At 40.3% G+C, this 12,879-nt stretch overlaps 1 protein-coding gene across 3 annotated transcripts in view; it reads right to left on the reverse strand.

The window, feature by feature from the left end:
* Positions 1–12,879, reverse strand: part of LOC133558125 (glucagon receptor-like) — an 86,307-nt gene that overhangs the window by 22,688 nt on the left and 50,740 nt on the right. For all 3 annotated transcript variants that reach the window (XM_061909267.1, XM_061909266.1, XM_061909269.1), the window contains exons 5-6: positions 6,336–6,457; positions 5,249–5,355 (exon numbers count right to left, since the gene is read on the reverse strand). In XM_061909267.1, the coding sequence (XP_061765251.1) occupies positions 5,249–5,355; positions 6,336–6,457 (229 nt within the window). The remainder of the gene's footprint in view (positions 1–5,248; positions 5,356–6,335; positions 6,458–12,879) is intronic.

Below are 12,879 nucleotides of genomic sequence, written 5' to 3' on the forward strand. Positions count from 1 at the left end.
GTCATCGACAAGTCATTTGTGTAGTTATAAGTCTCAATCCGAGTGAACCGAATGCTAATGCTAATAGGCTAATACTGTTCAGGTTTTCGCCGTGGAGTAAACACTTATTTTTATTTATTTTTATATACAGCTGAAATAGATTATAAAAACTCGGCTGACCCACATGAATTTATTATTTACTGAGGGGATGACTTTCCGGTTGTTGGACACTGGACAAAAGCCTGACTTTTTAGGTAAGCTCTGCTTGTGTACAAGTCTTTTCATGGGCTTACGTCAAAAGTCTGACAACTTCAGGGAGTGGTCTCCTGCTGGTTTTCAGAGTCTGGACCAAACATGGTGAGGCTGCGTTACAGTTTTATGCTTGCAAAATCTGGAAGTCTTCCAGGTGATGTGAGACAGGCTTCAACGTTACTTACTTACTTACTTAGGCCTTAGTATTCGCTGAGGACCATAGGCCGTCGACGAAAGCCTTCCATCAATTCCGGTATTGAGCCCTTCGGTAGAATTGTTGCCATGACAGCCCCTCAGCCCTCATCTCCTGTTCTGTGCTTCGTCTCCAGGTTCTTCTTGGTCTTCCTCTGTTTCTTTTTCCCTGTGGGTTCCATGTTAGTGCCTGTTTGGTGATTGATTTATTGGGTTTTCTGAGTGTGCGGCCTTTCCAGCTCCACTTCCTTCTCCTGATTTGTCGTTCCACTGGTTCTTGTATGGTGAGTTCCCACAGGTTGGCATTGGTGATGGTGTCTGGCCAGTAGACTCATAGGACCCGACGGAGGCAATGGTTTATGAATGTCTGTAGTTTAGTGAGTATGCTGTTGCTGGTTTTCCATGTTTCTGAGCCGTACTGCAGGATGGATTTGACATTTGAGTTAAAGATTTTCAGTTTGGTTTTGAGAGAAATGTTTTTTGCGCTGCAGATTTTGTTGAGTATGTTGAATGACGTTCTTGCTTTCCCTATTGTGGATTTTACATCTTCATCTGTCCCTCCATCTACACTCCTGATAATGCTCCTCAAGTATGTAAAGCTGACAACCTCCTCTAATCGATTATGGTCCATTGTTATTGGTGTGTTGTTCTTCTTATTGAAACGCATGACCTTTGTTTTTTGTGAATTGAGCTTAAGCCCAAGAAATGCAGCGGCTCTATCTAGTTTCTAGTCTAGGTCCTCCAGTTGTTCGGTAAGGCTCCACTGTATGCCGGTTTTGCTGTTTTTGGTTGTTTGGTTCATGGTCCAGTCAATACAAAGGAGTGAAAGGAAGGGCGAGAGCAGACATCCTTGCCGCACCCCAGTCAGGACCTCAAAGGCCTCCGATGGGCATCTGTCATGTAGGACACGACATTGCATCCCTTGGTAGGTGCTCTTGATGAAGTTGATGAGCTTCGGTGGGATGCCATAGTGTGCCATCAGCTTCCACAGTGTCTCACGGTCGACACTGTCAAACGCCTTTTCAAAGTCTATGAAATTAATATATACCAGTGAGTTCCATTCCATGGATTGTTCTATTATAATCCTGAGGGAGGCAATTTGGTCAGCACAAGATCTTCCATTTCTGAAACCACCCTGGTTTTCCCTCAGTTGTGCATCGACCAATTTCCGTATCCTTTCTATTAGTATGTGGTTGAGCACCTTCCCTGGTGTTGAGAGGAGCATAATCCCGCGATAGTTTTTACACTCCCTGAGGTCTCCTTTTTTGGGAATGTTTTTGATGTTGCCATCTGTCCAGTCTGATGGGACTTTTTCTTCCTCCCAGATAGCTTGCATGAGATGGAGGATGTTTCGATATCTGCTTTGAAAGCTTCTGCTGGTAGCTCATATGGCCCTTCTGCCTATCCTGCTCTCAGGGCTTTGATGGCATTCCTGATTTGCAGTTTGGTGGCGGGGTTGCAGTTTATTTCAAGCATGATTGAAACTGGTAGAATATCTGCAGTCAGTTGAGGGGACTCTTCGTTGAGTAGGTCTTGGAAGTGATCAGTCCATCTCTAGAGTTGATCTTCCTTGGTTGTGAACTGGTGTCTTTAATATTCATTTGGGCTTGTTTAAATTTGCCGATGAGGATCTTTGTGGTTAGATAGAGTTCTTTCAGATTATTCTTTTCTGCTGCTTCCTCTGCCTGCTGTGCTCAATCCTCGATGTATTTTTTTTTGTCCCTTCTGACACTGTTCTTCACATCCTTGTTTGCTAGTTCATACACTCTTTTTGTTGCTGCCTTTCCTGCTCCAGTTCTGCATCTACTACCTCCTTTTTCTCCCATTATCTCACTCACTTTCTTGTGGGTTTCTGTGGATAGCCAATATTTGTTTGTGGACTTTTTTCTCCCTACCACTTCTGAACATGTCTCCTTCAATGTGGTCTTCAAACCTTTCCGAGTGCATCGTCATTTTCTCCCTGGTTTGCGTAACCAAAGAGACTTCCTTCTCCAAGACTTTTGGATTTTCGTCAACGTTTCTGTAGCAAGGAATTTTTATGGGTAGGGGTCGCTAGCCCCAAGCCTAACCTTCCACCATTTCTGATTTCGGGAAGTTTTGGAGTTGACTTGTTAGTCCCCTCGCCTAGTCTATTGTCTTCCAGGTAATGGGTTACCGTCTCATACCACGTGAGACCAGGCATAGGGTCGTGTACAAGATGTCTCGGCACGTCAAGCCTAGTCAACTCCTGCTACTGTGTAGTGAGAACCGCACCAGACACAAGCAATGTAACTGGTGCATACCCACCCTACCAGCAGCATGACACAGAGGCCTCAGGGTTGGCAATGTTTAAATCCAGGCTGAAAACCCTTTGATTTAATTGTGCATACGACAACTACAATTGTTTTATCTACACTCTTTGATTCTAATTAGAATTTGGTTGTTTTTATGACACTGTATTTTATAATTTTAATTTGAATTATGATAATTTTTATGATCATTTAAATTTTTATTTTTGCCTTCTAGTGAATTTCTGTAAAGCACTCTGAATTGCGTTGTGAAAAACTTGTGCTCTATAAATAAACTTTCTTTACCTTGCCTTCAAATCATTACACCCTTAGTTCCAGGAACTAAACATTCCATGAACTCAAGTTTCCTGTACTTTTGGAGGAAAAGAGCCTATAGTGTCAATAGCTTCAATAGCTGGGTTGCATATGATGTAATATCAGTTTTTCTTCTTCACGGGTTAATTCACACGATGGTCAAGCAGCTTGAGCAGAGCATCAAAACACATTAGAGTGTAGAGTTTGAGCAGAAAATGGCGTATTGCTGTTCTGTTCTTGAGTGTTCCAGTCGTTCAAATAGAAAGATAGCAAAGAGCTTTCATAGAGTCCTGAAAAAAGTCCTTCATACAGGTAATAAAGTCAGGGGAAAAAAACAAAAGTGCGTCGAAGGAAATGGCTCTTAGAAATAGAATTCTTATCATCTTTTGGAATACAATCAGACTTTGCTCATATCTGCAACGATCACTTTTTAAAATGTTTGTTTGAACATTTGATTTGTTTGAGAAACTTTTTGTTTCTCTGCTACATTAGTAGTGTTGGAGAGCAGAACTAACCGTAAAGAAAGGACAAGAGATTATATTAGTTTGTGTTGTTTTCTGGTTGCTATGCCTAAATATAACTAGGACGTCCTGGTTGTGCAAATAAACTAACGTCATGTTATGTCCTGGTAAAAAATATTGTGATTGTTGGTCCAATACTTATGTACCAATGCTTGGTTTTTGTTGTGTAGGAAAGCCAAGTGCTTTATTCAACACAAATGACTTTGGTGATATTTGTTAGCATCATGAAAATAATAAATGATAAATGTTGTACTTGTATAGCGCTTTTCTACCTTCAAGGTACTCAAAGCGCTTTGACACTACTTCCACATTTACTCATTCACACACACATTCACACACTGATGGAGGGAGCTGCCATGCAAGGCGCTAACCAGCACCCATCAGGAGCAAGGGTGAAGTGTCTTGCTCAAGGACACAATGGACGTGACAAGGTTGGTACTAGGTGGGGATTGAACCAGAGACACTCGGGTTGCGCACGGCCACTCTTCCACTGCACCACGCCGAAAATATCCTTAACAGTATTAATAAACAAGATAAATACATCTCTCTTAGGCTCAACAGAATATACTAAATCTTGATATCGCTAGCAAACATTGCTGAACAACAGAGATGTTTATAGCTAAATAATGAGATAAGTAATGAGCTTCACAGCATAAAAGAACTGTAGACATGAATTGTAGATGAGACTAATATTTGTAGCAGGAAATCAACTGCAAACAAACTTATCCTTTTCCCGTTATGTCAATCAAATACGCTACTTACCGATGCATGATAAGTCCAACTTTGTCTTGCACAAATTAATGCTACATTTGTAGACCCCTCAGATATAAAAACATGGTATGCCTCTAATCGTTTCTTCTCTAAATACTGTAAGTGTCAAATGAAGTGGGATTGCAGCGACCAGTTACGATTGGTGATGGTTTAAATCCTTAAAAAAATATTTTTCTAAGAGAAAAAAAATAATAAGAAGAGAAATATAATCTTAGAGAAAAATGTAATTTAAAACATTTGTATGCACGTACAACACTTAAAACATTCAGTATATCAGTATGTGGAATTAAATTATGGAATGGATTAAGCAAAGCAATCAAACAATGTACTAATATGATCCATTTCAAGAAACTCTTCAAACTGGAAGTGTTAACAAAGTACAAAAATGAAGAACCATGATAAACATTCTGATTTTACTCACACATTCATTTTCAAAATAATCTGACTTATCTCATCGTATGGATTAAAATTTGAGCAATTATTTATTTATTTATTTATTTGTATTGTGATTACTTATTACTTATGGAGTATACATTGTGAATACATTGAGAACAGGAAGTGAACAAAAGTTTTAGCAACTGTTATGTAAAGAAAAGGGGTAGGATTAAATAAGCTCTGCTTCTTCCTCCTCCTTTTCGAACATGTTGGAAAGAGAAACTGGAAATTGTGATGTATCATGTTGTATGCTTGCATGTTCGAAATAAATTCAAACTCAAACTCAAACTCAAGAGTGTATGAATCCACTCCATCCCATTTAAAATATTTTTTTCATGATCGGTTAAATAATTGCCTACAAAGCTTTCCAAGTACTCCCAAGTCTGCACTGATTCAGGGAAATAAACAGTAGGTTAATGGGACTCTAGACCATTGCCTGAAGCCCGCAAGTGCCCGGATGTGCCTCGAGATCACGTGATTGCAACAAGGCTATACCACAACAAAAATCAATTTTACCGAAAGCTCAGTAGAATGATGAGAGCCGTTACGAGAGTGAAGAGAGACAGGGAATAGCCAACAGTGTACAGCGTCCTGAAGCTCACCATCATTTTCTTGTACCACATCTAAAAGACATGGACAAATCATGTGATTAACATGTCTCATAGTTACAAATGATGACCAGGACATCCTCTGGGTTATGGGACAGTCATTACTAAGAGGAGGTAAAAGTCAGATAAATAAATGAAATATATCATTATATGACTCTATGGTTATTGTCAAACTCAGAAAGCCAAACACTGATGAAGTCAAACCTTTATTTCGGGGCTCTCTAAACCTTTTCTACGGTCACATACAGAGATAATCAAATGATTATTCGGCCTTTGTAAGATTTTTTGTTTTGTATAAAGACAAACACCAATACAGCCTGTATATGCTAAGAAATTATATACCGTACACGTTTCAAGAAAAAATATACAATATGTGATAGTATACTCGAAGTGACTATAACATAGTTTAAATAATTACAGCACATTTTTTTGTTGTCTTTTTCAGTTTTCTTATATTTTTAGAAGGTACTGCAGGGCAATAACAGCTGTGTTGCGGGCTGCAAATGCAAACTCCCCTGCTTTAGATGCCGTCTGACAAGGTGACGTCTCACTTGGCACCACACATAATAATGGTTTGGACACCAATTTTTTTTTCGGACTTGTTTCCCCTGCGTATTTTTAAAAAACATTTTTTTATCAAGCTCTGTATAATTGTAGTGCATTCAAGTAAAACACTTCTGGTATGACATTCTGAAAATAAAATTGCTTTTTTGTCCAAATATTGGGCTCATTTTTTAAGTTATTTTAAATTACGCAAGCAAGTAATAACCCGTGATTAATCATGATTCATCCAAATTCCAAAGTATGATTAAGCTAATAAAAATTTGACAGCACTATTATAGCCAGTGTCATTGCTGTGTATTATGGTATGTAATACAGGAGATGAAGCATCTGGTGGCCTACTGACAGTCTTACTTCAGAATCTGAGCTCCCACTATGCATCAAAGGAGAGCTTAAAAGCTGGAACTGTGCTGTAGATCATTGGGGTGACCTACCTCCTGTGTTGTAACCTCTTTTTCCTCCTCGCACTGGCTCTTGTCCCGCCACACATGCCCGTTTTCTTTAAGCTCCCAAAGGCCGTCTGTGCCACACCGTTGATACACAACACCATGAGACACTGGATGAAAGATTTAAGATGCACATAGTTTGGTTAGTGACAATTATTGTTTGATCACACTTTCATGGTTACTTAGAGCAGCCTACCATGGTGTTACTTTGCACAGGGAACAGGTATAAGATGTGCGATCATGCAAATACAAATATTACAGGTGAAACTCCCAAAATTTGAATATCGTGCACAAGTCCCTTCATTTCAGCAGTTCAAATGTGAAACTAATATGTGATATAAACTCACAACATGCAGGGTGAAAAACCACATGTATGTTAAGCCCTTATTTGTTATAATTGTTGATGATCACGGCTTACAGTTCTTGAAAACCCAACATTTTCTGAGATTTTCAATTTGAGGTAATTATTTATAAGCTGTAAGCCAGGGGTCACCAAACTTTTTGACTCGGGGGCTGTATGGGGGGTGAGTAAAAAAATATTCAGTCTAATGTCATGTCTACACTAGATTGTTTAACCCCTTAAACGAATAATTATTTTGCCTAAGCCCCGTTTCAGCCACACTTAACCAGCATTTGAGGTCCCCCTCATTTTTACACGGGTAAGTCAGCCGTATAATTCTTGAATAACTTGACTTAGCTTTGTATGGACTCATTGATCGTTTACAAAGTGAGTTCAGAGAAGAAGTGACACCAGAAAGACCACACCCACACAGAAAGAACGCACCACAGCCAGCTTCATAATGAAGAGGTTTCGTAACTCAGAGCTAACCACTGGAAATATAAAGGCGAGTCATCCAGACATGCCCGTGTTTCCCCTTCTTCTACATGTACAGACGCTTGTGAAAATCACCTTAAGAGAAACGATTGCCGCTATTTGGGATACAACACTTGTCAGAAGGCAGGAGAACTTTCGAATGTCCGGCCGGGTAGACTTTGTTTCTATTTAGCAAAAAACTTTTTCCAATTGTCGGAGAGACAGGAGAAACAACGATAATGCGAGGTCCCGTGGATGTGATAAAAACGGTAGCGTGTGTGTTGTGGAGAGTTATAAAGGACTGTATGGTTTTATAAAGGTAGTCTCATTCGCCCCCGGGGCGTCGGTCAGGACACAATGGACAGGGATGTTAGTTTGGCATATGGCAATTTACTTGTTTACTAGGCAGGTTGACAGGCATGGCAGGTTACATTGGATTGGCTGACTGGTACAACACTGGTAAGTATTGGTGGTTGTTCGTCAGTGACGCACCAGGCTTTGCAGTGCTGCACAATATTGCAAGTTGTATGTGTATATATATATATATATATATATATATATATACACACAGGCAGAAAATGTAAATGACGGGCATTCACCGCTCTGTGCTCTGTTTTGCTTAGAATGAATGAGCGCGGCCTTGCACTCTTAGGGTGGAAGGCTCATAATAGTCTCTTAAGGTAGCACAGAGTTTGGTAACCTTTCTAACAGTGTGCTTTGTATTACCTGGCCGTCGAGGAAAACGGCGAATGCATTTGGACTGGCAAAGCTAACAACATCAGTTTTTGTCGGTCTTAAACGGTGGCATTGTTGTGTGTGGGCACGGATAAGGTTAGGTGTGATTTATTCTGAAAACCTTTTCCGGCTTAGAGTAAACAGGGCCTAAGACTGGACTCCCAGGAAGGGAGTCCAGATTGAGGCCTGTAAATAAAACCTCAATAGCCATACCACACATAGATAAATTACAAAAAAATTACAAGACATGCAACTGAGGGGAGGGAGTGGGTGCTACGGAGGGAGGCTGCTGCTATCTCAGCGCTGCCTAGCCGTCCATCACTCCTAAGGGATTCAAGCGTCGAAGGCGTGGGATGGTTTGGGGTATGTGTGTGTGGCGTGTATTTTTCATGAATGCATTTGTGTGTGTAAGCCTGCAGCGTGTGTCTGTTCCGCGACCTTGGTGCTCTTGCAACCGCTAGTCAGTCCAAAGTCAACAATAACGGATGTGTGTCCGTGAGAGACAACGAAGGAGTTTGTTGTGTCTTTGCTGCACCGTCCTTCGGGAGAGTCTCGAAGTCAGGGATACAATGCAAGTAAGAATGTTTTGTTTGCGATCGAAAATAAAATTTGCTTTTCACTCTTGATTGTCTATTACTAGTCCTCAAATTCATCCTACAGGGCAGACAGTCCGATGTTATCCAAATCACAAGAGTGTCCACAGTTCTTCCCGCCTCCTCTTTGTGGCAGCTTTGGGGTACTTTGAAGGCTGCCAGCAACTTTTAATTTGTCGACAAACCACAGCAACGCTTACTCCAATCAGCAGATGTCCTCTTGTCATAATTACGAATAGGTGAATATCTTCAACGCCCTCGACTGAAAGGGTCGCCAGGCACGCGGCACTCCTCCTCCCAAGTGTCAGCCGTGTGTCCATCAACAGCCACTCCGTCAAGACAGGCGGCTTACCCCAAACACAAGACCTTATCCATATCATTGAGAGGCCAGTTAATTAGTTCCATTGTTTAGATTTGGAGAGCAGTGCAAAAAGAGGCAACAAGAACATTAAGACAAAGAAGCAAGCAGGAGAGATAAGGGAGAGGGAAAGGGAGCGTCCGCCCTCGATGAGTGCCAGTTGTTATTAAATTATCATCTCTCTAAATTCGTATTAATGTACCTGCTATTTTCCTGTAAATACAGTATCTGCTTACATTGTGCCGTTCAATCTACACTTCTTAAATTTTACAAAGCCCTCATTTCTTGGTGTTGTTTCAAGCTAGCTTTGCAGCTAGTTTTGCTATTAGCATGACTGCTCGTGGCTTTCTCTCAGTTTATAACATGTTTAGCTTCACCCTCCAGTGATAATGATTCATGGTAATGATTCTTAAGATACTAAGAAATACAGAGCGCTCCACACTGTGTATGGAGATACATGTAAATAGCTGTGACCTTGTCAGCAAGGGAACTAAAAATAAAGCATCAGTCGCAGGGGATTGGTGTTTGTGATCAGCATTGAAAGACATTAATCGGCCATGACAATCAGGTACTTTTACACAAAAATCTGCCAATACTGATTGGCAGATTCAATAATAATATCATGTAATAATAATAATTATTAACAATAATAGATAATAAGAACAGCACCAATAGCTATCAAAGGTGTGTAAAAAGTGCGTCCCATAGGCCAATTGCAGCCCTAAGCTTAATTTGCATTCGTTTGCAACACATTTATCAGATAAAATGAACTGATCCTGCATTAGAATATTCCTCACAAAAAAAAAACAAAGAAAAAAATAGAAGCGGCTCAAATCTTCTCAAAAATGGGACTTGAAAACCAAAGACCTGTGCATCTTACTGTATATGCTCTTTGATGATTTCTGTGCATCCGGTCATGAATTCTCGCAAGATATGTAAAGTTTTCAAGTGTGGTCAAACTTTTAGTGAGTGGAATAATAATAATAATTTTAATGATTGTAAATAATAATAAAAGTAAGAATTTAAATATAGCAAAGCTGTTAGATAGAAGCCAGCGCCCCCCGCGACCCCAAAAGGGAATAAGCGGTAGAAAATGGATGGATGGATGTTAGATTAGATACCACAATAATGTATTTGTTATCTACAAAACAAAGCTAATCTGTAGATGTTTTTTCCAGATAATTTAGCAGCTTTCGATTGACCTACATTTTATTGCTAATATTTCAAACCTTTGAAAAAATATTACCAATAAAAAAATAAAAAAAAATCTAAATTTTCAACAAATTGCTTGATAATAATTGCATAATTTTCACAGTAATGTCTTGTAATATTACAGTACATTTTGATTACAGCATTTTCTGTGAAAAAATCTGAGTAAATGCTGTGAAATACTGGTAAATTTGTACTGTGCCAAATGTATCAATGCGGCCCCACCATTCTCAGATTTTTCTATACGCGGTACTCACTGGAAAAAGCTTGGACACCCCCGGACTAGCATATGTTACCAATAGTGGTTTAAAGGAACATATTTAGTAAAATTAATGTCTCTATTTTTAACATGACATGATCTCTTTGCCTGCGATGAGGTGGCGACTTGTCCAGGATGTACTCCACCTTCCGCCCGATTGCAGCTGACATAGGCACCAGCGCCCCCTGCGACCCCAAAAGGGAATAAGCGGTAGAAAATGGATGGTTGATCTCTTTGCTGCACGCATATGTGTTAGTGGGGAATAGCATGCATGGTTGGACCAGGAAGAGTGTGTGTGTGTGTGTGTGTGTGTGTGTGTGTTCTTGTATTTCCACCCTTACGGAGACATCCACAAGGAAATGTACCTTCCATATGAGGACCGGTTAGGACCGAATCCATGGTCCCAATACGGAAAACCTTATCATCTGATATAGAATGTCTCATTTGCACTCCTGGTAGGGAAATCTATCAAAATCTGGGTGGTCGGTTTTAAAAGTGCTCCCCCTCTGGTCAACATATGAAATAACAAGTGTTTGTAAAATTTGAAGTGCTCCCCCTCCGGCCAACATATGTAATAACAAGTGTGTGTAAGAAATTGAAATGCGCCCCCGTGGGCCAAAATTTATTAATAAAATAAAATAAATATGTATATAGAGACATCCATCCATCCATTTCTACCACTTATTTCTACCGCTAGTGCCTATCTCAGCTACAATCGGGCGGAAGGCGGGGTACACCCTGGACAAGTCGCAACCTCATCACAGGGCCAACACAGATAAACAGACAACATTCACACTCACATTCACACACTAGGGCCAATTTAGTGTTGCCAATCAACCTTTCCCCAGGTGCATGTCTTTGGAAGTGGGAGGAAGCCGGAGTACCCGGAAGGAACCCATGCAGTCACGGGGAGGACATGCAAACTCCACACAGAAAGATCCTGAGCCTGAGATTGAACCCAGGACTACTTCGTGTTGTGAGGCAGACGCACTAACCCCTCTGTCACCGTCCTGCCTATATAGAGACATACACGTCTCTATATACATACATAATTAACTTGAAGTAAATAATGAAGATTAAAGGCCTACTAAAATGAGATTTTCTTATTCAAACGGGGATAGCAGGTCCATTCTATGTGTCATACTTGATCATTTCACGATATTGCCATAATTTTTGCTGAAAGGATTTAGTAGAGAACATCCACGATAAAGTTTGCAACTTTTGGTCGCTGATAAAAAAGCCTTGCCTGTACCGGAATTAGCAGACGATGTGCGCGTGACGTCACGGGTTGTAGGGCTCCTCAAGTCCTCACATTGTTTACAATCATAGCCACCAGTAGCGAGAGCGATTTAGACCGAGAAAGCGACAATTTCCCCATTAATTTGAGCGAGGATGAAAGATTTGTGGATGAGGATATTGAGAGTGAAGGACTAGGAAGAAAAAAGAGGTGAGGGCAGTGGGTGTGATTCAGATGTTATTAGACACATTTACTATGATAATTCTGGAAAATCCCTTATCTGCTTATTGTGTTACTAGTGTTTTAGTGAGATTATATGGTACCTGAAAGTCAGAGGGGTGTGGCCACGGGTGTGGTGACCGCCAGTGCCTCTGAGGGAAGCCACACAGCTGCAGGAGGACGCAAGCTCAGCTCATGTCTACTGTAAGCGCCGACTTATTACCACCATTTTCTCACCGAAACCTGCCGGTTGACATGTGGTCGGGAACCATGTTCGCTTGACCGCTCTGTGCCATAGTAAGTAAAAGTAAACAAGGAAACACCAGCTGTGTTTGTGTTGCTAAAGGCAGCTGCAATAAATACACCGCTTCCCACCTACATCTTTCTTCTTTGACTTCTCTATTATTAATTGAACAAATTGCAAATGATTCAGCAACACAGATGTCCAGAATACTGTGTAATTATGCAATTAAAGCAGACTCCTTATAGCTTGGATCGGGCTGTAAAAAAATGTCCGCTACAACCGGTGACGTCAAAGGCACGGGTCATCATACCGCAACGTTTTCAACAGGATACTCCGTGCGAAATTTAAAATTGCAGTTTAGTAAACTAAACCAGCCGTATTGGCATGTGTTGCAATGTTAGGATTTCATCATTGATGTATAAACTATCAGACTGCGTGGTCGGTAGTAGTGGGTTTCAGTAGGCCTTCAAAAAACAATTACAAACAAAAAATAAGAATAACTGAAGGCTTACCTTTTTTATATTTGCATAGTATATATATATTAATAATGTTGTCAATACAAATCTTTATATATCTAAAAAGGGTGCTCCTAAAGACGTAGGCATTTTTCGGAGGTCTCAAGCAGGTAACAAATACAAGAAAAGTGTGTGTGTGTGTGTGTGTGTGTGTGTGTGTGTGATATGCTTTATTAAATGCCCTTTCATGAGAGTAAAACATCCTTTGTGTGTCATAAAAGGTGACAATTAGAGCATCTCTAATTTGGTTCTCTTTGACTATGGCTGCCTAATTCATAACAAATGAGCCTAACACATGTATTCTGTGCTCATTAGAGAGATGTTCAATAACATTATCACATAATGCACC

Source organism: Nerophis ophidion, linkage group LG08 (assembly GCF_033978795.1).
Source record: "Nerophis ophidion isolate RoL-2023_Sa linkage group LG08, RoL_Noph_v1.0, whole genome shotgun sequence".
Lineage (NCBI taxonomy): Eukaryota > Metazoa > Chordata > Actinopteri > Syngnathiformes > Syngnathidae > Nerophis > Nerophis ophidion.